The sequence below is a fragment of the Zerene cesonia genome, chromosome 17, assembly GCF_012273895.1.
Source record: "Zerene cesonia ecotype Mississippi chromosome 17, Zerene_cesonia_1.1, whole genome shotgun sequence".
NCBI lineage: Eukaryota > Metazoa > Arthropoda > Insecta > Lepidoptera > Pieridae > Zerene > Zerene cesonia.
The window spans coordinates 4,761,886-4,786,454 of record NC_052118.1 but is presented as its reverse complement, the minus strand read 5'-3'; the positions used below and the strand labels follow the sequence as shown (position 1 = coordinate 4,786,454).

Genomic DNA, 24,569 nt, shown 5'->3' with positions numbered 1-24,569 from the left:
CTTTTTTTTCCGAGCACAATCGCTATTAATACACAGAACAAATCTATTTTCTATTTTATTAAAAATGTGAAAAGAAATTCAGGAGAAAATGAATAATATTCCACAGTCAAATTAGTTTTCAAAACAATGCTTTATTTTTCCATTCAGAATATTCACATTTATAAATACATAATACATAAAGAATATTCTTATATTTACTTAAAATCTCACAAATAACATCAGAAACAGAAAACATGCATATTTTATGAAACTAGTTCTATTAACTTATATTTACTTTAACAATACATCTAACTTATCACGGCGCAAATAAAAACTTGAATATCAAGTTTACAAGACAGAAAATTTTAGTAAATGCAAAAATGTTTTCACTAAAAAATTCTCAAGATAGAAGCAAGGAATGATAGCATAATAGCAAATCATTAATATGGAAAAAATATTAACAATTATGTAATTAATAAATATACGGTGGTGGGGTTGGTACATAAATACTGAAAATACCAGTGAAAGCGAAATTATCTGACTATTTTAAGTAATGGTAATGACACTACTTTAAATATTAAATTATATATTTATGCTACGTTTAAAATAAATCTTTGTACTTTATAAAAAATATTACTTACAACAACATATATTAATACTCATTTATTTATTAACAATCTTTAGTATCATATTACTAAGAATCATACATAAAAAGAAAACGGATCTTTCATTCCGTTACACGCAGTTTCTATAAAAAATAGCTTAAACATTAAAAGTAATGAGATTTTGTATTCAATGATAATATTATAAGGAGATCAAAACCAACGAATGAATTCTAATACTCATACATATGTATTGTAAATGTGTACAAGAGTACGTCATAAAAGATATCTACTTGACTAGACCATTGGGCACGTTTATATTAATGTAATTATTGGAAATGTTTAGGGGCTTCTTATTCTCGTTAAAAGCAATGTAAGTCGGATTAGTTATTGCTCTGTTTTTCGTGTTTTTATTACAGTCTTTGACTTCGAAAACGTCATCTGATTCTTCTTCAATTCGAGGGCACATGGGCATATACGAGGATGAGTTCCCGTCGTAGTCAGAGTCGGATCCGCTCCTTGCTGGAAGGTTGTTAAGGGATAACATCGGAGTCGATTCTGAGCTGAGGCCGTTTGCCTCGGTCATTCTAGGGTTCAATTTACGAGCGTCGAAATCAAATTTAGTGTCTTGAGCGCGTGGACTGAATATGCGTTGGTTCGCTGGGCTCATTTGTAAGTAGCCTTCGTCGTCTGTAAACACATCTCGTATTACATTATCGTGTTATTATACTCGTGCAATATACAATGAAAATCGTGCGTTGTCAACAAACATTTACATTTCATCCATAAACGTTAGTAACAATAGGTAAAAATGTGCAAAAGATCAAAAGAAACACAATTTATTGAAATGTATTTTGTTGGATTGTTAAATAATCACATCTTTCATACATTAATGTATTTGCTTGTATAAGAAGATAACTAGGTTGCTACAAAGTATACATTCGACATACAAATTGTTGTTAGTTACATCAACCATGCCTTGTACCATTTTATTACCGTATGAAAGAATCTGTTTCGCGTGATCAGACTGGCGTATTTTCCGTTTCGTCTGACAAAAGGAAAAATGCGTTTATATGATGAAATTGTTACCGAGGAATTTTGTTCAATAACAAGAACACGAATTGTAATAAAAATAATCCATATAGATACGACGAGAAGTCCATTTTGTAAGCTCTTTTTTAATTTAACTAAGATGTTTCGTTGATTATTTTAGTAAAAATACCGATCATCTTATGTGCTGTATCTGCCACTTAGATATTGGTAGATTTATATCTAAAAAATGAAGTAGTCTTACGTAGCATTATAAGTTCTGTATTATTAATATCCATAATAAAATGATATTGTAGTTACAAAATTAAAAAGTGTACATAATGCAGCAATGATTGGAAAACAGTTTTCCAATTAATCTAATTGACATTACTCTCATTAATTATTTTTCACTCTTATTTACTTTGGTAAATAACCACAACATCTGTGAAATCATCCACTTTTATATAGAAATTTCGAAACAGAAGGGACTACTTTTAAACGAACTTTTGTGGGAATTAATTGTTTCTTGGTATTTTGTTTAGTTCCTGCTATGTAATATCACCTACTACATAGAATAAGCTTACTTTTCTCGACTTTTATGTCAACAAACCGAAATATTTGTAACCAGTGCGAGGCCCCAGGAACTTTGCAATTACGTGTCCTTGATAATCATTTCAATTTTGATATCTTTTGAGAAATGAAACCCCATTTACACATTCGTGGGAATAGTGAGGCACATAACGAACATATATTATAATTATTCCATTATATAAATTTATTTTATTGCATTGGCTGTTTTAACACAGTCCTCTCCGTTCGTTGCGCCATCTTCTAAGACTAAGTGTTAAAATAAAATGGTTTAAAGTCTATTTTATTATATTTAATTGGTAACGTACCATGCTGTAACTGCGTAGGCGTCGGCGGAAAGAACTGCGTGGTTTCATTCACATAATGATGAGGGCTCGGCGTCACGAGATTGTTGAAATCGGGCGCCGAAACCATAGCTAAATAGTCCTCTTGGCCCTCACACTTCGCGTTTAACTCCATGTATGCGGAGTTCAAATCGACGTAATGCTGTAAATGTTAATTAGAACCATTATATTATTTTTTCTTTACAAAACTATATCTATAATACACTGGTAAAGTCCCGGGATTTTCTATTTAACTAGCTGAAACTAAAGGCTTTTATTACAACTAGTTCTTACTAGGCAAAACGCCTTAAAAACTCAAATATTAGTATATTTTAGTTTTTAAGGCGTATTATATTAGTATAAAATACTGTTTTTTTTTTAATATACTATAATATTAAGTCATACATTTTTTTATTCTGATTATTTAATACATACAAAATAATAATATTATAAATTGTCACTATGAATGTATGTACACTTTTGTATTAAATTAGACGAGTGTGGTAGGTTGGTTGTCAACTGCCGTACGAGCCGAGCCAGCAAGCAACGTGCTGCGGCATTATCCGGCGAGTACTAGAATTGAATTTAGCACGTTTCCCATTCAAATATAAATCAGTATAGACCAAAATAAAACGTCAGTTAATAAATTCAAGTTTTTAAGGCGCATAATATATCTAATTCATTAAATACTAATTATAACAAAGACGATTAGTTGCTAACCAGTTCCAACTGGTGATAACGCGTTGTTACGAAAAACGGGTTTTGTCTGTAACATATGTACAATAAAGCAGTGTTAGTGCAAGTCAAGAACGGTTGATTTTATTTTAATGATCTTTGATTTGTTTAATTTTTCTCCACTTAAAGTGAAGTCCCAAATTCCCTACTGGGGTATGGGGCAGATGATATACATTTGTTTCACTGATCGATTTTCTTTATGTACAAGTAGGGTAGCCTTCTGTGTCCTGCCAGACCGAGACATTTTTTTTTTGTGCGTCGCCACCGGGTATCGAACCTAGGACCCCTCAGTTCTACGCTCACGCGTTAACCATTTAGAAAAATTTAGATGTTTTGTATATTAAAGAATGTGTTCACAATATAGGTAAAATGGAGAATCTAATAATAAAGCAAAATGTACCGTAAACGTATTTTATAATTGCCTGAGAACTTTGTTATTCTACGAAATCTGTAAAGAATATTCAGAGAAATAACAACGTTGCTTATTAGGTAAACAAGAAAATATGTATTAAACAAATAATCATAAATTAAATATCGAAATCAGTCTTACTTACAACAGCTACTCACAGCGATCAAATATCGTGTTTTTTCTACTAGAACGATTAAAGGTAACAAACTAAGATAGCCACTATATCTAGTACAGGTAAGAAATATACTTGGATGTATTGTTTATTTAAAAGGTTTATCCCAAGAGCACATGTTAATCTTCCAATTTACTCAATGTACGCTATACCCCAGTCAAATATATGTGGTGCAGTATAGAGAAGCGTTTAATATTTAAATCACTTTAAGGCAAGTGCTAGTCTGAACACCCAGTGATACTGTTATCTTGGTCGTTTGTTGAATACAAATACACAGCATATATATGTATGCAAGTTTCCATAAACAAAAGATCCCAAATATTAGTAATAATACATATTAGGATTAATAATAAACTTTATGTATAAATTGTTTTTTTATTCGTAGATACGTGAATAGGGAAGCACCTTGGGTTTTATTTTTCAAATAACAACAATTGATCAATGCAAAGAGTAAATTCCTAAAAGAAGTAGCCTATACATTTAGAAATTAAAAAGTTTTTAACGGATTTCAAACGCGATTTATTCATTATGTTATTAACCCGACGTTTCGAACACTTTACAGCGAGCGTGGCCAAGGGGAGACACCGGGGAGAAAATACATACTCGCGTAAAATCAAACACAAGAAAATAGCCTATACATGTTAATTTATGCAACATGGCAACGGAATAATATAATATTAACAACATCCTATTTAAACATGAATACAATTCATTATTTATTTCGGTATAGAATGGTTAATGTTAATGGATAGTGGTTTATTATAAAAACAATATTTTTCTTACATTTCGAACATTGTCTTCTAAGAAGGAGCCGAGTATTTCTTGTAGTTGCGAGAAGGAGGGCCTGGCGGTGGGTTTCTGTTCCCAACACTTCAACATTACGTCATAGAGCCTGTCGTCCGCGTAGGTCGGCTTCTCCAATCGATGCCTAGAATATAGAAAATTACCTTAAGAATACTGGCTTGTTGCTATTGTTTTAGCAATTAGATTTTGATTTATTCCATTTTCAACCGGCTTCAAAAAAGAAGGAGATATCAAATCGACTCTATTTTTGTGTTTTACCTCACAATTGTTGGCTGGGTGAACCGAATTTGACGATTTTTTTATTTGAAAGCTGGTGCCTTCCGAGTCGTTTCATTTATTCATAATTTGGTCTAGTTTTGACATTTAGTGGAAGTGTTTTTGTTTAAAATTATTATCGTATCGTTTTAAAGCTTTCTTTATATTAATGATTTTGAAAGTTCAACAACAGAACTAAATTATTATTACCCTTCTAAAAGCCATTTAAGCAAGTTAGTTGGACTAATATTTGGGTATGGTGTTTTAGCCAACGAAAACAGCTCCCACAGCACGATGCCAAAAGACCATATATCTGATTGAGTTGAAAATATACGGTCGGTCATACATTCCACTGCTAACCATTTCACTGGCAAAGGGCTCTGAAAATTATAAACAAAATTTAAATTGCATGCATAAATGTTTTAATCGTTACAAAAATTCTACCAAATTTTTGGTAAAATTTATCTAATGAAAAGTAACAAAAGACTAAACAACAAAACATCAAATTTTATTAAAGCTGGAAAAACCATAATATGCATTTGGCGGGAAAACAACAGCACTCCAATTTTCGACAGACTGGCGACATCTAACGGTAGTGATAATAACTACTTGGCGGCCGAAAGGTTACACAACATGAACCTTTATATAACTGTTACAAATAAATATCTTACAACTTCTCTTGAGAGGGCGCTGTTGTAAATAAAAAAGCCTCTGCTTTTTATTTCTCGATATTTCCATGTGTCCATTTACTTAAATTTTAGTTCTAATTTATCTACCCATTACTACTAATATTTGTTAAGTTACTTACGTTTTCCTTTTTCTGATATTCGTCATTCTTATAAATACTTCGCGCTAATCCAAAATCGCAAATTTTTACGATATTGTCCTCAGCAAGCAGTATATTTCTTGCTGCTAAATCTCCATGAAGCACCTGAAATGTACAATATTCATACATTAAAAAAAACTAATTAACATAATTTAATTATTTTTATCAAAACTTATACATGCACTACTCAGTAAATTTTAACTATTATTATTAAAAGGCGTTTCTATGAGATCATCATACCTTTCTGCTGGCAAGATATTCCATCCCTCTTGCAATTTGAAATCCCCAAGCTAATAGATCTCTTGAGGTTAGAGGTCTTGGATTTCGCCCTTCGTAAAGGTAGTCACATTCGTAATTTGATCTCCATTCGGGTTGCACGTAACCAGTGTCGGATACTATAAAATTATAGGTTTATATTTATTAAAAACAGCTAATTATATACATTGTTAACAATAATTGCTGTAGTGACAGAAATGCAAGTTTAGTTAAAGTCCTTACTGCTTACATCGACGAAGATTAGAGCAGATTACGTATGTTATTACAACATAACATTAACAACCAAAACTTGAACTGCCCTTGACTAATATTAAAAATAGTAAAAAGAAATATTTATCAACGTGACGTGACGTAAAATAATGGCAGTGCGTGTTTCAGTTTGTACGATTTCTTTTACGAATTCCGATATGCTATTCAATATTGTAAATTTGAATCAAATTGTCTAACATTATATTAAAACATGCATATCATGTTTGATGGGTAGTGTTGTTAGTTTGTTGCATGAATTATTCAATTGTACAAGACGGATATTGGAATGAAATTGCTTTTATGAGTCCAGTGATTTTCGTATTGTATTAAATATTAAAGCGAAAGGCTTGGTGTTCTCTGACTAAACAATTAAATAAAGTGCTCACATAAACAAAGCGTAGTGTAAATATTAATTTAAGGTAGGTAATAAAACAAATCAGTGCACACTTCGGTAAAAGTCAAAACAGTGCTTAATAAGCGACATCGACACAATATAAAAGTAAATATACCTTTTATAAACTCCACGTGTGGAATTTGATTTGCATTATCTGATAAAATACAAAATAAATGTTTTATGATTTTATAACCATATTATTATTTATGCATGAGAAGTACTCAAAATAACAAAGACCATTTAATCTACAAAATATAATGGGTACCTATATAAATCTAAGGTAGAAAAGATAGGAAATAAATCTATTAAGATAATTAAAAAGTTCTTAGATAACAAAAACCCTTATATTATATGAAATAGGACCCATTTTACATTTTTATTTAATTGTAACTTTATAACACATGTTCTAACTACAGTCTTAGAGGAAACCACTTAAAATAACTATTCAGTTAGCTCTTAATGCCATTAAGTGTATATTTTCTGTCATCATTATATCATAACAAATGTGAAGAGTTGGTTTATTGTTCGATTGAATTAAATAATTTCGGTCTCACAATCGAAATAGGTTCAGTGGTTCAGATGTGACAAAAAGAAAGACTGAATTATTCGAATTTATAATTAATAAAAATATATAAATATGTAGTTGTTTTAAAAGATAAAGCACACAATAAAGAGTTAATTTACCTTTTCTGTCAGATCTATTTGTATTTGCAGAATTTATAAACGTGTGATCTGTTACTTGAGTATTGTTCGAGCTGAAATAATCAGAATGCATCCTGAAAAATAACAATTGTTTTATAGACAAATTAATATTTAAATAAGGGTAATATAGTATCTTGATAATTAAATTTACACTACTTTTTAAATTAAAACCTAAAAATTTACATATGCTTTTATTTAAAATGCCCTCACATACATTTATCAAAATTATAATGGCGATTATATCTACATCATATTATCTTTATCAATAGGTGCTCATACAATAATATTTAACTTGTATAAAATTTTAAAATGCCTTACCCGCTGCTTCCACTGCTGCAGGAAAAAGCTCTGTTCACTTTGCCAAGGTTTTTCTCTTTATTATCTGTGAGTTGATCAATGAAAACCTCACGATGTCGCAGCATGTAATTGTGAATATTGCCGAATTTACAGTACTCGACGATTACAATCAACTCTCCTATAAATGAATAGTTTGTGTTACAAATATTCAATATAGCTAAGTACACTTGATTTTTACTAGTTTGTATCTATTTAATTATATAAATCTATATTTTAAATATACTTTATGAATAAATAAAATGATTCACTAATTTCTTATTCTGGTAATGAATTTTAATAGAAATAGGCAATGTGCGCTTTTTTTACTTTTACCTCTTTGCAATTCATATTTGTCTCTCTGAAATTTGCCCTACATTAATTCATTCGTGACACAAAAAGCTGAAATTTAAACGAAACAAATTCTTACTTTTTCCGGCATTCTTCGTGCAAGCTCCCAATAAGTTAACAATATTGACGTGTTTCCCCAAATGCACCATAATCTTCAACTCTGAAGCCAGCGCTTTGATGTACATGTTATCAGCTGTTTTCTTTACCATTTTCACTGCAACTGTAGTGGTTTCTTCTGCGTTAACAATACCTCTAGCTTCGGCTTTGTATACAACACCGAATGCCCCAGCTCCTAATTGTTTCCCTATTTAAAAATAAATGCAATTTAAAATTTTGATAAAATCATAACTGGATATTGATGAAATATAATATAAAATATACAATATACAAAATTCCGTGTTTAATTAAGCATTATAGAAACTTGGCAATGACAACACGTAGTTTGTCGTAGGTAGGTACACCTCAAATTGCATCAAAAGATAACGTAAATCAGTTTTCACTGCACTCGATTCAGTCGAATAAGTGAAGTGCAAATTGTTTAAATATTCGAATATTGCGGTAAAATATCTTAACAATAATTACCTAACACAAGTTTCTCTGGCGGGAATTCAAATCTGTCGTCATATGGTAATAGTTCAGCTTGCTCATCGATACCTAAGTCTGGATTTAGCGATTTCGGGACGCCTTCTTTAAAGTACAATAGCCCAGCGTCCGCTAATTCTTTCCTGAATTGTTTCTCCTTTTGTATTCTCCACGTCAGATACACAATTAACAAGACTAGTATAAATACGATAGCGCAAGTTACGCTTAAAATAGTATACGTGGTTTTGTATGTCACTTTATCTGAAAATAACAAAAATATAATATTCGAGAGAAAAACTGCATAGGGACAATTTTATTTCATGTACAAAATGTGGTATCATTGCATCAAACTAGTAGCCTTCCTACAAATGGTATAAAATATTCCAAGGTGATTACCTTTGAAAAACACATTATACGTTTTTCTTTGAGTATTTCCACGACTTTCTGCAATACATTCGTATTTACCCTTGTTATCATCAACACGTCCGTCTGTCTGCATTGTATTATGGATTTCGATACTCGAGTTTACCGTTGTATAATTTAAATAATCAGTCTTTATAACGACATCAGTTATGTTTGTCAGAGAGACTCCGTCCTGTGAAATGGATAGTATACTTTATGTTAACATATTATCGGTGTTTTCCTGACAATTTTTTTTTATACTTATTTGCTTATATGAGTAATAATAAGGAGGATAATTGATGGTTTCGTTACCTTTTTCCAGATGATTGTAGGTGGAGGCACAGCATCTGCTTGGCAGACTAGATATATTGGGTGGTATGGAATAACTTCTACGTCTTCTTCATCCAATTTCGGAACATTTATCTCGGGTAAACGCTGTGCTGTATATGATTAAATAATTGGTAGGTATAAATACATACTAAAAAAAAGCGCAAAATGCCGCCTTTTGTACAATTTTTAAAAGCATTTTAATTCCTTTGTACAAGATTTTCTAGTGTATTTTGTTAATATACAAAATACACTAGGAAATCTAGGAAATCAATAAATAAATAAATAAATAAAAGGAAAAGAAAAATATTTCCATTTCCACGTCTTCACCAGCGTGATCTAAATAAATTTGACGTTTCGAACGCTTGCAAAACAGTTTTCGTCATAATACATAATAGCTGCGATTGTTATCTCGTAAGCTGACGTCGTCACATATCGACCTACTGAAAAACCGGCCAAGTAGAATTGCCTTCGGACAGTTGATGTTGTTACCGGCATTAGATTGTAATTTAGCGGTTTTACTTCGATAGATTATAACCCAACGAAAGATGATGCGTTAAATTGTAAGTAAATGATGCAGATCACAACTTTATCGACAGTTTTCAATCTTTCGAGTTAGAATATAATCGAACGATTTTAAACATCTGACGACGACATCTTAATTAAGATTATAATTGTAAACAATTTACCTGTTACTGTTATAGAAATCGTGAATGTTTCTCTTGTTTCATTGTTTTTCAATCCAGCACATGTGTAATTATCAGCCTGCTCTAACGATATACTGTCAAATATTAACTGCGCAACGTACGAGTACGGAGTTTCTTGCAGTTTTACTAAAATAAATAAATAATTACGCAATTTTCATATTAAATTAACGTAAAACAAACAATAAAATTAAACCATACGCAATAATCATATTCGGCAATTTCATAATCAGTAAAATTAAACCATACATAATTACCATTTTCGGCAATATCATTTCCTCCGCCGTCAAACCAGGTCACATTTGAAAATTCATACTTCGAAGCGTAGCAATTTAAAATCACTCTATCGTTCTCGGAGAACCAAGTATTGTTTTTATTGGCAACACCAAAGCCATTGTTTATTTCGTAAACAAGGAACTTTCGAGAAACAGATGTGTGATTAATAGTATTTGTTGCATAGCACGTTATGTTTCCTGAAGTACGAACGGGAATTTGTAGTATTGACGATGTTTTGATAATCGAAACTGCAGAACTACTGGCCTAAAATAAATAAATATGAAATTGGATAAAAAATAGTTATTAAATTAGCTTTCACTATGAGCCTGTTTTTAAAATTCTCTCGCAACAGTACCTGTTTTTCTAAGGACTGTTTTTCACCTTTTTCATTTGTAAAATTCCAAGTGATCGTTGGCCCAGGATATCCGATTGCAGTACACATTAAGGTAGCAATAGTGCCCGATAAGAACCTCTTATTAGAACTAAGATTAAACTCGATAGTAGGGGAAGCTGAAAATTAAAAGTCATAAATATCACAGACTCTTATACAAATCATCTTGAATTGTAAGTCAATAACAAATTTTGGTGTGTTGAAATGCTACCTTCTCTATATAGAAATTGCAGCCACCGAACATTTAATTATGAAAAACCAGCTTTCTTTACGCCACTTCGCTTAAATAAACAAGGTGTTCCTATTCATTAAAAGGGACACCTGACACAGAGCATGTTCTAGACTATATCTGTACAAAATTTCAATTTTAATCGGTACAGAACTTTAAGTGTAATTGCGTAGCGCACAGTGAAGCAGAGTTACTTTCGTATTTGTAAAATACTAAAATCATATAGTGATGATTAATCAAAATGAAACATACATAGTACAAAGTATAAACATAGATGACTTTATCTCTCATTTAGTCACCTAGTTTACATTGAATACTTCGATAATTATTTACCTTTTGGCCTTATGTCGTAAGTAACATTACGTGTGTTGTACTTATTCTTTGCGATTAGCGTATAATTTCCTGTATCGTTTATATTTAAGTATTTAATTTGGAACACGATACCAACTGAATTATGTATTAAAGAAAATTTTTCATTAGAGGGTAATTCCCCAATATCATCTCTGACTCTGAAATTTAAACGAAATATATAGTAACGGTTAAAACTATTACATACAGGAAAAAGATGTGTGTTTTTCCAATCTGAAAGGATTCATGTGCTGCATTTGCTGTACAAAATACTATAATTTATAATGTGAAAGTCGAGCATGCTCTACCGCACCGGGAAAGGTTACATTCCTCTACAGAAGATTGGCGTGAAAAACTAGCATCCTACTGTGTTTCGTTGGATGGGGAGTCGAAGGCCTATTTTTATACTTCTCTTACAAATTACAAACAAATTCATTCTTGTCTTCAATCTTTTCATTATATTTTACTCCTTTAAAGCGAGCAACGTATTTTCTGTGGACCGAACTCTGCAAATGTTCATGGGTGGTGGTGATCGCTTACGATTAGACGAATCACCAACTCACCCACTCTAGTAAACAAATAACATAATTTAAAGTGTTAAGAAGTACGTATTTTTGTTTGTTACTCCTGATGCGTATTTTTGTTTTGCTTATTAGGTGTGTTCATATAGCAAAATAGTAAAACTTATGCGAAAGAAACAAATAACTTTACTATCAATTTACTTTTAAAAAAACGATGACCTAAGCTATGACAGGGACTCATGGCTTTCTGTCCACTCACTGCTATGAGTAACACAGACGAAACTCCAAAACCTTAAGGTAATTAAAGGGTTTTGTGGTTTGTGGTAATTAAACAACTGGATTTCACAATAGAACTATTTATTTTATTAACTATTTAGTTTATTTTGGGGGCACAATACTTATCGCGGGCCAACCAAAAGAAAAATGACATGAGCATAGTGACACATAGATGACAGAACCTAAAGCAAAGACAATAGAAATGGGTGCGATCGGTTAATACATACAAGGTTAAACATCATAACTTACACAGAAAATTGTGCGGGCGGATAGGCTTCGACAAGCGTCAAGAGCCTTAATGGTGTGACATAGGGATCTGTTGATATAATCTTTTCCATATTTAGCCTTTCTAGTTTTATGTAGCCTTCTGTACCTAAAATATGAATTTTATGATTAATATACAATTGGTACTATAACGTCATAAAATGTTATGACGTCGTATCATTGAATAAAAAACTTTTCCCTGTGAAAAAAAGGTATCAGAAAAAAGTATACAGAATACAAGTATTTTTAGAAATTAAAGACTTTTTAATTTCATCCTAATATTTTTAAACTTTTTCATTATATCATATTGAATCAAGTGTTCATTCTTATTCGTTGTTCGTTTCAAATGCTTCACAGTGGGCGTGGTCGGAAAAAGACAGTGCAGAGACCAAAGACAGTCAGGAGACAGACCATGAATAATCGGGTTTATAAAGAGTCTTTAATATCTAAACATATTATACTCGTGTAAAATCAAACATAAGAAAATACTGTAACTAAAAAATGTTTAATATTACAAACCGTTGTACGTTTTCTTTGTTCTACTCGTCTTATTCCCATTTCGATTCTTCGATATACATTTATAATCTCCAGCATCTTTTTCAGTTGCGTTAAAAACTGTTATAGTACTGTACAATATGCCCTGAGTTATTTCTCTTTCATTTGTTTCATGTAAAATATTCTGAAACATATATATGCTTGGCGTATACTTATATTCTTAAAAACAAGAAAAACAATTCGTAATAAAAACTAACATCACCCATGCACTGAAAGCCGTTCGACGAAACACGTCATGACCGGGAGATGACAGCACAATCAAATTTGATAATATCGACTAGTCGGATAGTTCTTCAGGAGTTTAATTACGTAATGACAAAAAGCAAAGTGATGGTCATATCTCTGGCACCGGAGGCCTAAGCGCGTGGGCGTTAATCGAACGTGTCGTGTACTTCTGCCTGCCAGACCGATGAAAGGCGGTAATAAAAACAAACAAATAAACCATTTGTACCAGAATAATTTTTGCATAGCTATTTATTATCGATTAGTAATTCACAAAAATCACCATGCCATACTTTTTTGGTATGGCTTACAGCCCACCATATCGAAACAACACGTTAATTAATAAAAAAATATATAGTATAATAATAGTTTTTGCACAGCTAATTATAGTCGAGTTCACCAATATCCACCATGCCATTCTTATCCGATGGCTAACGGTTTTCGGTTGTGGTGATTGGTGCCAGAGCTATGACAATAATTTTCCTTTTAGCCAGCAACCCCTGAAGAACCGCCAAACTGGTACAATTCATCAAATTTTATGGTATTTATCATCTCCCTGTCTAACAGTGGAATTTAGTCGGTTGTCCGTTGCTGCAGCGGAAGTCCGTCATAGCCCAGAGATCTTTCTCGAACTTTAGGTATGCGAGTATGCATTCTCCAATAAAATAAAAGTCGTCAAGACTTATCATATACTAGCGGTCCGCCCCGGCTTCGCCTGTGGTACCTATATACTCTATATCCTTCCTCAATAAATGGGCTATCTAACACTGAAATAATTTTTCAAATCGGACCAGTAGTTCCTGAGATTAGTGCATTCAAACAAACAAGCAAATAAACTCTTCAGCTTTATAATATTAGTATAGATTATGAATCTATCACAAGTTATCACATTCATAAACAACGATTGCAAATATAAAATTACATATTTAATTAAAAAATCATTATTGGAACTTACGTTTGCATACGGATACGGTGTCTGCCAAGTCAAAACAACAGCAGAGTTTGCTTGATAATCTACTGTACAATTTATAGAAAATGTTTCACCTCTTAGGAATAACTCGGACTCTCTTACAATTTTGGGCATGGGAGGTTCTATATTGTCGTCTACAAATAAAAAATACATTACAAATTAACTAACTTACAATTGGTACTAAAACATAGTGATAAGACATATATGTGCCACTGCGAAACAAAAATAAAATGTACTCAAAAATTCTGTATTGCACTAGATTTAACATATAATATTTGAGTATTCGAGTTACTGTTGTATATTTTTGGAACAGTATTTAATAACATTTCTATTTAAGCACAATATTTAAAATGGGCACATTAAACGAACTGTTCTATTTTTTTAATTTATATAAACTACATCACGAACTTAATCTTGCAGGCTTCGACGGAGTCGGACAAACAGTCAATGAAAGTAATGATTTTGTAAAATATGAATTATTTAATAAGTTTTTTTGACTAGCGATATACTTTCCATGTTAAAATAAACTACGCTCAATATCAAACACAAATAATAATATAATATAAATTGAAATAAATATATTATGTTAGTATGTTAGTTGTTAACACAAAGTGATAAGACTTGCACATAAATGGCGCTAAACCACACACCATAATATGAAGAAAATAGAAGATAGATAACAAGCAGCAAACTTTACAAAAAAAAAAGAACGATGCTAAAAACAATCCCGAATGAAACCATCACACTGGGCTACCTTATGACATCAACATTTCAGCACTATCTACTTACTAGTTATATATTTCCATAATGTTTGGTTTCCGTGCCGTCCTTCGCATATATAACCGGTTTCTTTCGCTTTCAATAAAAATCCAATTTTTGGGGAATACTTATTGAAATCGGCCGCCTTGTTATTCTGCTATTTTTATTGTACCATTTAAAGTTGTTTGTTAGTAAATACATATCAATGTTAATAGATATGTTTTTCAATCGGAGAGCCTTTAACTTCAGATATTTTAGATGTTGTACTGTTTATTCAGTTTATTATCATTATTCAAAAAATATAACAACAAAGTCCACAATTTCTAAGTGTGTTGATGTATTGAAAAACATATCCCTACGCATTCACCCCAATTTTATTACATCTTTTCATGAAAGAGTAATTAAACTATTATATTTGTGATTTTAATACGTCAATTTATAAAGTCCAACGTGAAAACATTAGAATAAAACGGGGGTGCACACCAAAGATAATTATTAAAGGAAAAAAGCAGGTTGTTTAATCACCTACGTTTATTTACAAAAACATCTTTTGTTGCCTGTATATTTCCTCGCTTAAAGCCACAAGTGCAAATTGTAATCAGGTCATCCAAAAACGATAAGAAATAACTATCGAAGGTGCACCCGATTTTCGGGTTACAACTATGTTCCACTTCTGCTAACTCCTGAATATTCAGAAGGTTGTTATGAGTTGTCCAAGCAATAGTATTAATAAAACCACAGGTGGTAAGTAACATGCTATATAAGAAGAAATAGCTACAGCTCAAAGCGTGGGTTTAATATTAAATGAGACATGCATTTTCCTTAAATATTCATGCGTCATTAAGATAAACGAAAACATAGAAAACATTATCTCACTCATTGTATTTTTTTAGAAATTTTTATATAACGCTAAATAACATGCAAAGTTGAAGCAATTGTATATGCATTCCATATTCATGTCACTATTTCTTAAGATACAGAGACATCTGTAGTATGGTAGTTGTATAAACTAATGAGACTCTGTTTAAAATGTATTTTTTAATTAGGCATATATCATCATCGCATTCTTATATACGTACCCCTATCAATGTAACAATAACATCTGGTGTTGTTGGTCTACATTCAATAACAACTTTTGAGTTGCCTTTAGGTATTACCACCTCTCTCATGGGCGCAAATATACTATCCGTACCTAGAATATGTTCCAAGTTATTTCGAATCAATTATCTACTGTTTACTCAGTTAAAATTAATCAAAAAAATTTAATAAGACCTCACCATCCACGTATACATAAATGTAAGAGACTTGATTCGTGTTACTAGGTTCTTCTCTCAAATCGGTTAGTATTGTATTAGAATCTAGATCTTTTTCGTAACAAGCATAGTAGCCAACTGCGTACTGATCAACATTTATTAGATCGAGTACAGCCTGGTAGATTTTATTATCCCCCTCAATTACAGTCATATTTCTTTGTATCATATAAAACGACTCAATCACTTCTTCGGGGATTTCTTGTTGTTTTATTTCGATAGGCTTATCAAATTGACACGTGATGGTAAAATTTTGTCCTTTTTGTAATGTTATTTCTTTCTTTAGGGGAGTTATCAAAGGGCCATTGAATTGCTGTGCATCTGGAAAGCAGAACGGAATTGTCATTTATTGACTTTTTGATTGCATTCATAGGTTTTCTTAATAAAGTATTTTATTTTAAACACTTCAATATTGTTTACACGATAACGTATTGATGGCGATTTTAGTTTATTGTATAGCAGGTACATAGTGCTACCACGCCTAAGAATAACATAATGAAAGAAAATTAGCCCTTCATGGAAACTTCCTGTGGCTAATTTGTCAACCTTTCACGTGCGTCACCTATCGAGTAGTTTATCATGTCGGGAAGACAAACAACGATGACCTTGGGAGGGAGAGCTCAGTGTTACACCGGAGCGAAGGGTAAATGTGATCAAGTAGACTTAGGTTATCATACTAATGGTAACACGAGACTAGCTTCGCTGTACAATGCGTATACGTAACTATCGAAAACATTTTTAATTAATTTGCGTCTGGGGTGTGACACAGGCGTGGTCAACATTGGGGAAATTAATCCTACCGGTAGGATAGCTAGTGATCCATGCGTCTGTTCACAATTGATTCGATCAAACTATTCAATTCGGCAATTAACCCATTAGGATCCCGTTGTTATTTTCATTTATCTCATTAAGCTTTCGATTGCTTTCGATAACGGGCATGTATCTTTTGTTTTCCGTTTATGTGCGATATTATAATTTATTTGATTCTTGATTCTTGATTGATTTGAAGTCTTTGATTCATAATAGTACCTACAAATATTTCCTACACATCCACAGCTGTAGATAGCCCTAGACGCTTTTACCTCAGTCCTATTGCAAAAACCGCAATAGGGCTGAGGCGCGTCTATTACCTACGAACTAACTTTCTACCAAATTTCACCTTTCATACGTTCAGCAATTTTTGAAATTTCGTGATGAGTGAGTGATCTTTCAATTTTATTTATAGATACAGATAATAATCACAGAAAAGAGAAAACTGCTCAATTAATGAAATCTTTAAGGTGACATTGATATTTCAATGCGTGCACATAATTATCATCATATCATCAGTCTTTCAAATGTACTTTCATTTATACAATAAAAAACCTTAAAATAGCTGTAGAAGGTTTATTACCGTTATAGCGTTCCTTTATCTTTAAAATGTGATAATTTTTATAGTTAAATTCATATAACTTACTACAAAAGCCAATATGGAGAGACATTCAATTTAATTTGATTGTGCTTAATACGCTTATTATTATTTACTTAGATATTATTAAGAATGTTAAAGACGATCTTTTATCTCAATCCAACTCAGGGAAACTAAAGGCTGCATGAACTTCATAATACAATGTAAAATTTTAAAATATAGCTTCGGAGTAACCTAATCTAAAATCATGGTTTATAAAAATACTGTGATTACCTTCTTCATCGAAAAGGGTTTTAACAAATTGAATGTTAATCAAAATTTATCTGTTTTAATGGACGTTGGGCTCTTTAAAGGCGAACAGGATACCATTAGCATATTAATAGCGGTAGAATTCGATAAAACCACAATTTTAGTAATAATGATTTATACAATTTCTGTGAAATTCACCATTGTTTCTCTTTTAAATTTTCATTCACTTATGTATTTATCACAGACAACAACGGTTTTAAGCCGAGAAATGCTATAACTCTCACGTAAGCAATGCGTATATAACGATGTGGGGATTTATTGGTCTACGTTGAATAACGTGAGGAAAATGGTCATACAAACAAGTTCGTTTTAAATTTTTTGTAAATTGTGTCAAATCTCAATGCTAAAATGTGGTATAGATTCGCTATTTTTCTAAAAAATAATAAAGAACTATTAAAACTACTAGAAGGAAACTTAAGATAATTAATTAAAGTTGTCGCATGTTATCTCATACAGCTGTAGGATCTATTTAAACCTACTGTATGTAGTTATCAACTGTTCAATTTATATAAGGATTACTTCAGCCTGTGGTTTTGGTTGCGTGGTATCAGTAGGTATAGTATTATGTTATCTGTGTGTATTTAATAGGCTATTTGATATTTGGTAATTTGCAACGTGAACAAAACAACCCAGATATTTCTTATTATATATATTCTATATATATTCACTGAAATAGGGAGTGACATTTTAAATTATTTAACACTAATAAACAAAAATATCATAGAAAATCATCGTAATAACTTCGAAATAAGAATGAGTTAGTTAGCGTACGAAACAACATCGATTTCTTACAAAACGTATAATAATTTTATTTATAGTCGCCGTAGTTTTATAATTCTCGACACTACATCACAGGTGGATGTAATAAAAACTGTACTATGAAAAACATGCTATACTGTAATGATTGGAAGTGACCTTGTAGAGGTCGGTGCTTTGACGCTATTGCTTTAGAAAACATTCAAAACAAACGTATATTTTTCTTTAGTTTTTGTTTCGCATTTACTTACAACACATTAAAATATTTTAGGCGCGAATGAATGTTTATCATAATTTATTTTGAATGCATTTGTACAGAATTTATGCTTTGCATACATGCAAATAATATACATCTAGGTAGGTAGGTACTATCTTCGTTTGTTAGACGTAAGTTTACTTTTGAAATTATTTTGGGATCACTCTTATGTAAACTTACGTCAGAGATTGTTAACAATGACAATACAAGTAGGTGTTCTTGGTTCTTTATTGAAATTGAGAGTGAAGTAATGTTTCTGTTATTCCTATTTTCCGCCTGCAGATTCGCTGGCGCATACTTCACAATAATAATTGATTTCGCGTCGATTTGAAGAAACCTACAGATTTCTAAAATGTGTGTGTTATTGAAAATAGTAAAAAAGAAGAAAAATATGTTGTAGTATTTTAAGGCGACGTAATACAGGGAATCTATAAAAATGCTTTTTTAGAATGAATGGTTTGAAAATATAGATAGCACATGGGAATACTGTTTAGGGAATCTACTATTAACACCACGATTAGATAAAAAAAAACCGAAAACGACTTAAATTCAAAGTCTCGAATGGATGGCATATCAATGTTATATGAAGATATTGTTAATTACATTTTTATTGTTCATTATAATACTTGTTAAAAAACCAACACAGTTTTTTTTCTGTAAGGTATTGTGAAATACAAGTAATAAATAATAGGACTTTCTAAGCATATGATCGCTTCCTATGGTTATTGGTTATAGTATGCTGGGTTGAAGCCCTGATACAGATGACTCATCCAGTAGTCTGCGCTTGGCTGTTACTCATCCCTAAGATGAAATCCTTTCCGAAGGGTTTATCGGAGGTCACGAGAGACCTATTCGCCATTTTATTGTAAGGAGATGGCGGCAAATTGCAGTTATTCCGGTTTAACTATTGATAAACTTTAATCTTAGATTGTTACTCTTTAATGTAGTCTAAAATCAATGTGATTGATTTGGTTGAGCTGATCTAGAATTGTTTTATTTTATTGGTATAATAACTGTACACTCACTATAATAAATTAATAATGTATGATGAAGATATTTCCTATTTATTCGTTTTTAAACTGGCATCCATAATATATAACTCTAGGTGATTACAATCACGTCTCAATCTAGCAAGCTTCAAATTATGGTCAAGTGTTTAATAGTAGTGTTTTACCTGAAAATAAAACACATATTAAATACCTACCTAAATTTAAAGTTTACATTTTATTTATGAATGGTGAGGAGTTACGACTCAATGACTGTCATGAGCGTGTACACATTAATGTGCGGCGCGGCACTTGGTGGGGGCTGTGCAAGTAACAAAGATGTTTGTTTAAATGAAAAGATGGAAAATCTAGGCGGATGCAGCTATCGCCTCTCTCTAATCTAGGAAGCTTCAAGTTTAGGTAAGTATTTAATATGTATTTTATTTGCAGGTAAAAGACTGCTATTATATTCACATTTCCGTCTTATTTCGAACCAGCAAATTTATCTGCTTTTTAGCTATTAGTATTTCTATAAAAAATAAAAACTTGGATATGACCTTCACCTCTTCATATTGGTAGCTAGATAGCTATTTTAAATTTAAAGCAGTGCAAAAGCAAACTGCTTTTCTTGTTGGTGTAAATATTAATTGGTAATTAATGTTGCCAATACTGAATATATTGATAAATTTTATTTCCTGTTTTTAACAAATAAAGGAGAAATAAGTATCATAATTTATTATTTGAATGTAAGGAAAATAAATTATACGAACGAATCTAACTAACAATTTGTTATTTCACCAATTTTAGTAAAAGAAAAATTACGATTATTAATCAAAATGAAAAATATTGCATATATTTTCCAATTTACTTACTGCTGCTGCTCGACTGAAGTGATAGACCAATTAAATTTTTAAGGTTAAGTTAATTTTTCACTAATTAGGTACAGGTACTTTTATGTATCGTAGATAATTGTAATAAAAAAGTAGAGAAATATAAAACTCAAGTTTCTATAACAACACGCCTAGATTGGAACTTCCGATATTCAACCAGTTAGAAACTAACTTTTACAAGCTTCTCTTTATTCGGATCTTCTTGATTTAAAGTAATATTATACGTGTATATCTCTCTATCCACTTTCGTAATGAATCGCGGAACAATGAATAGATAGGCTTAATTACCCATTTATTGTAGAAGGCATTAAGTTTTAAAGTCGGTTTTTTTTTTAATTTATTCTTTAATATGAAAGATACTTTTAATCGGTGATGGTTCCACAAGAAACCCAGCTGCATACAATTAGACTCTTTAAATACTAAGTAAGAACTAAAAATATTATCGATAAATTTGGATACCTATACTTTTAATTATTTATATAATATATTGTATGAATCAGTGGCAAGTCAGTAACAGTAAAGCAATGACGCATATCTTAGTCACCGCACGAAAAGACGGAGTCTGCAGACTGCAGAGATTGTACAAAAATCAATCTTCTTAATATTTTCTGACTCATCGTAATGGTATCACACGTGTACTATAATTATATTTATACGAGTTGTATTTTTACTATTGTGTCTAATACTTAATAATCTTATGTGGATGGGTACAAAGGCATAAAGGTAAAAGGTACAGAGTTTTACTTGAACTATAACCATTGCGTTTAGAGTATAGACTATAGATATGAGCAATTGCTTGTTAAATATTAGTAAGGATATTTATTTTTCAATTTACCGTTATATTAGAGCCATAGATCATAATAGTAATGTTTTACATCCTCATATTTCGTTGCAAAGATTTGCGATTTCTATGCTAGCTGCAATCATGCAACTGCGCAGTTGTTTAGAATAAAATGTCATAATATCACATAATTCAAACATTTAAAATAAGATAAGCAGATATTTGAATAAACAATAAAATAAATCTGAAATGACCGAATGATTTGATAACGATTACACCAAGTTTTATGATAACGAAAATAATAAAAAAACACGAAAAATGGAAAAGCCTCAAAGCTAAATAAATAGCTAACCATTTTATCTACTTAGATTTTTTATGTTACTTTACGTTACTCTGACTGATACTTAATCATTAAGACATTTATAACTATTTGTTATATTACATGCGAACTCATACTGTACTGTGTCTCTATACTGTAGTATAGAAAAAATGATTTCCTCAAAATGTTAAATTTTCTACCTTGTATTAATTATTCTTGAAACGATTTATCAGAAATAGCATTTCTCATTTTTATTACCTGACAAAACAAAAAGTAGGTTTTATATTTGTTAGTACAGTGCAATATTTATTATACGAATTTAATTACAAATGAGATTCATTAATAACATTTTTCATTATTGAAATTGGCAAAGCGAATTGAATACCTATATAATTAATTTTTTCTTGGGAAAAAAGTACGCAGAGCAAGCATTATGATTAGGAACAATATTTAGTGACCAAAGTGAAATATCCCATTCATGTTTTATTTAAGCAATAAAATGTGGCGCCCCAAATGTGAAATCAGTATAGATGGAAAGCCTCACATTTGAAATTGTAGAAATTTGAATATTACATTAATACATAAGATTAAGATTAGTCTAAATAGTGTCTGACAATTAAAATAAATTTATGTAAAGCTGGTAAGACATCTGCTGCCCACTTGGATGACTGTTTATTCAATGTTTTAGTTAACCGGTAAGTCCGATCACGTACCTATAATGTGCACTATGTATAGTACAGTATAATGTACTGTTACTAATTCTGCGGCTAAACAATCAAATATGCTTCGGATTTTTTTTTTTTATTCTATAATAAAAGAAAAACATACTAGATATCGATAGATATCGTCTTTATAGGGAACGTTTATTAAAATTTCTCTTGTTGTTTGGTTAAAAATTTGTATAAAAAGATAATGTTTAGTAATTTTCTTAGACAATGCTAATATTTTTTTTTAGAATCGACACATAAAATCGTTCAAGAAATAGTAGATAAAGGAAAGTTTCTTAATCAAAAATGTTCTAGTCACTATTTGCAAGTGAACACAATGATATCTAAAACTAACATACAAGCAGGTAATCAATTTTATTCGATGGAACAACCTGTTTTATAGATTTAAGAAAAAAAAAATAGGATTCTGAACTTGTTTTTAGTAAAAAAATACCCTAATACAAACCTAATAAAAACAAACACAAACCTACCTACGCGGAATGTCTGCGTCGTGTGAATAATATTGTAAACAAAAACTAATGTAAGGTGTTTTAGCTATTCACAGATTTTCCGACATGTACACTGTACAGTGTGTACCTATTTATAGAACGTGGTTATTGTATTTTTGAAAAGAGAAAAATATGGGTTACATTTCCTCTCTTACAAATACTGGCTTTAAGATCTATACTGATTCATTAGAACAAGATGCCATTAGTTTCTTTTTAGTTATCAAGGAAATATTAAATTACAGAATCCGTGCTTTTTAGAAAGTTAGTTCACAAGTGGAAGACAATATTATGCAAACCTGTATACGCCAAAGTTGTCAAACATATTAATAGAATCCCACGCGCTCCTATTAGCCGCGAGCGAAACATTTTTGATTATATTTACTATTCACAATTAATTACAAACTAATTCTGCGAACACAATTCATTGTAGACTCCATACGCCGTGATTTAATCAAGCGTTCTATTTTAATCTTTCCATCCAATATAACGCTGCTCAAGAGCAAATAGCTCGGTCTCAATCACAGTTGATGTAAACACTTCGAAACTTTGTACACTGAGTCACAAAATTAAATACACGTTGCAATAATCGGAAATGTTCGAGCATTTTTTCTCATTTCACATCTTGCTATATATGGTCACTGAGTTCACTACTTTTGGATGTAAGCATGGGCTTTGACGTTTAATTAGGTCACTGTTAAAGTTTACAACGGTACGACACGTGATGGTTTACAAGGCAATGACAATAACGCGTCCGATTCGCGGCATTCAGTGTGGCGGAATGTCGACGCAATCGCGCTTACATTCGTGGCGCGCCCGCGACCTCGCCGCGACGGACGGTCAACCAAGATAATGCCCATAGAATAGAAGCACCATACAGAGAACGTAATCACAAGCGATATTGTACTATCGAACAGCTGTATAACAAATGCGTTCATTCGGTCAATTAAGCGGTATTTAGAAGTTTGTTACAAACGTGAAATTATCATAATGGTTTGTTTTCTATTCTCAAATAATAAGAAGATATAAAATGAACATAGGTAACTCCTCAATATGGCATAATTTGATCAATGCATCATCAATTAACATCTATGAATTCTGCGTTATTCGATAAAAGCTGAAGCTTGGGCAGGTATAAATTGATATTCTTAATAAGTTAAAAACTCCATATACAGAAGCACTTTGTCCATATAAATACCTAGAAACGAATTTTGGACTATAAAATAAACAGCGTTTTTTTATTGTCCAATAAACTAAAAAAAATCTATTAATTTTTTGGTAGACGATCACTGTAGATTCAATAGTAATACTTAAAATATGAAAAGCAAACATTAACGAACGGCGTACCTAATGCCTGAAAACAGTATAAAAAAATTTTTAAATTTTCACTATATCACAGTCTAATTCCAAATAGTATTCAGAATGTATCCATGAATCTGAAATACGTCATAAAATTTATTAAACAATTTGAATTCCAATTCAAACTAT

General features: G+C 31.4%; 1 protein-coding gene across 7 annotated transcripts; it reads right to left on the bottom strand.

Moving 5' to 3' along the window:
- Positions 1 to 111: 111 nt before the first annotated feature.
- On the bottom strand, positions 112 to 23,911 carry LOC119833434 (vascular endothelial growth factor receptor 1). 7 transcript variants are annotated; one of them, XM_038357434.1, is made up of 25 exons: positions 23,381 to 23,911; positions 16,131 to 16,484; positions 15,933 to 16,045; positions 15,383 to 15,536; positions 14,080 to 14,228; positions 12,867 to 13,026; positions 12,333 to 12,456; positions 11,272 to 11,447; positions 10,674 to 10,828; positions 10,300 to 10,582; positions 10,028 to 10,171; positions 9,324 to 9,451; positions 9,006 to 9,204; positions 8,610 to 8,870; positions 8,107 to 8,331; positions 7,662 to 7,818; positions 7,326 to 7,417; positions 6,757 to 6,795; positions 5,963 to 6,117; positions 5,705 to 5,827; positions 5,107 to 5,276; positions 4,621 to 4,765; positions 2,507 to 2,684; positions 1,578 to 1,629; positions 1,133 to 1,271 (listed from the first exon to the last, which is right to left on the bottom strand). In XM_038357434.1, the coding sequence occupies exons 1-24, from the start codon at positions 23,448 to 23,450 to the stop codon at positions 1,604 to 1,606; spliced, it is 3,780 nt and encodes a 1,259-aa protein (XP_038213362.1). In that variant the 5' UTR covers positions 23,451 to 23,911; the 3' UTR covers positions 1,133 to 1,271; positions 1,578 to 1,603. The 7 variants fall into 7 exon arrangements, with proteins under 7 accessions (XP_038213358.1, XP_038213359.1, XP_038213360.1 ...); XM_038357430.1 differs by lacking the exon at positions 1,578 to 1,629 and having other exon boundaries at positions 112 to 1,271; XM_038357431.1 differs by lacking the exons at positions 1,578 to 1,629; positions 15,383 to 15,536 and adding an exon at positions 14,884 to 15,010 and having other exon boundaries at positions 112 to 1,271.
- Between the last annotated feature and the right edge of the window lie 658 nt (positions 23,912 to 24,569).

Bases quoted from the DNA above. Each gene is read 5' to 3' on its own strand.
- LOC119833434 (XM_038357430.1), bottom strand. From the start codon at position 23,450: ATGTTTCGCTCGCGGCTAATAGGAGCGCGTGGGATTCTATTAATATGT. The intron at 12,457-12,866 runs GTTTGTAATATT...TTCATATTTTAG, and splicing joins AACAAAGAAAACGTACAACG to GTACAGAAGGCTACATAAAA. The intron at 8,332-8,609 runs GTAATTATTGTT...ATTTTTAAATAG, and splicing joins GCCAGAGAAACTTGTGTTAG to GGAAACAATTAGGAGCTGGG.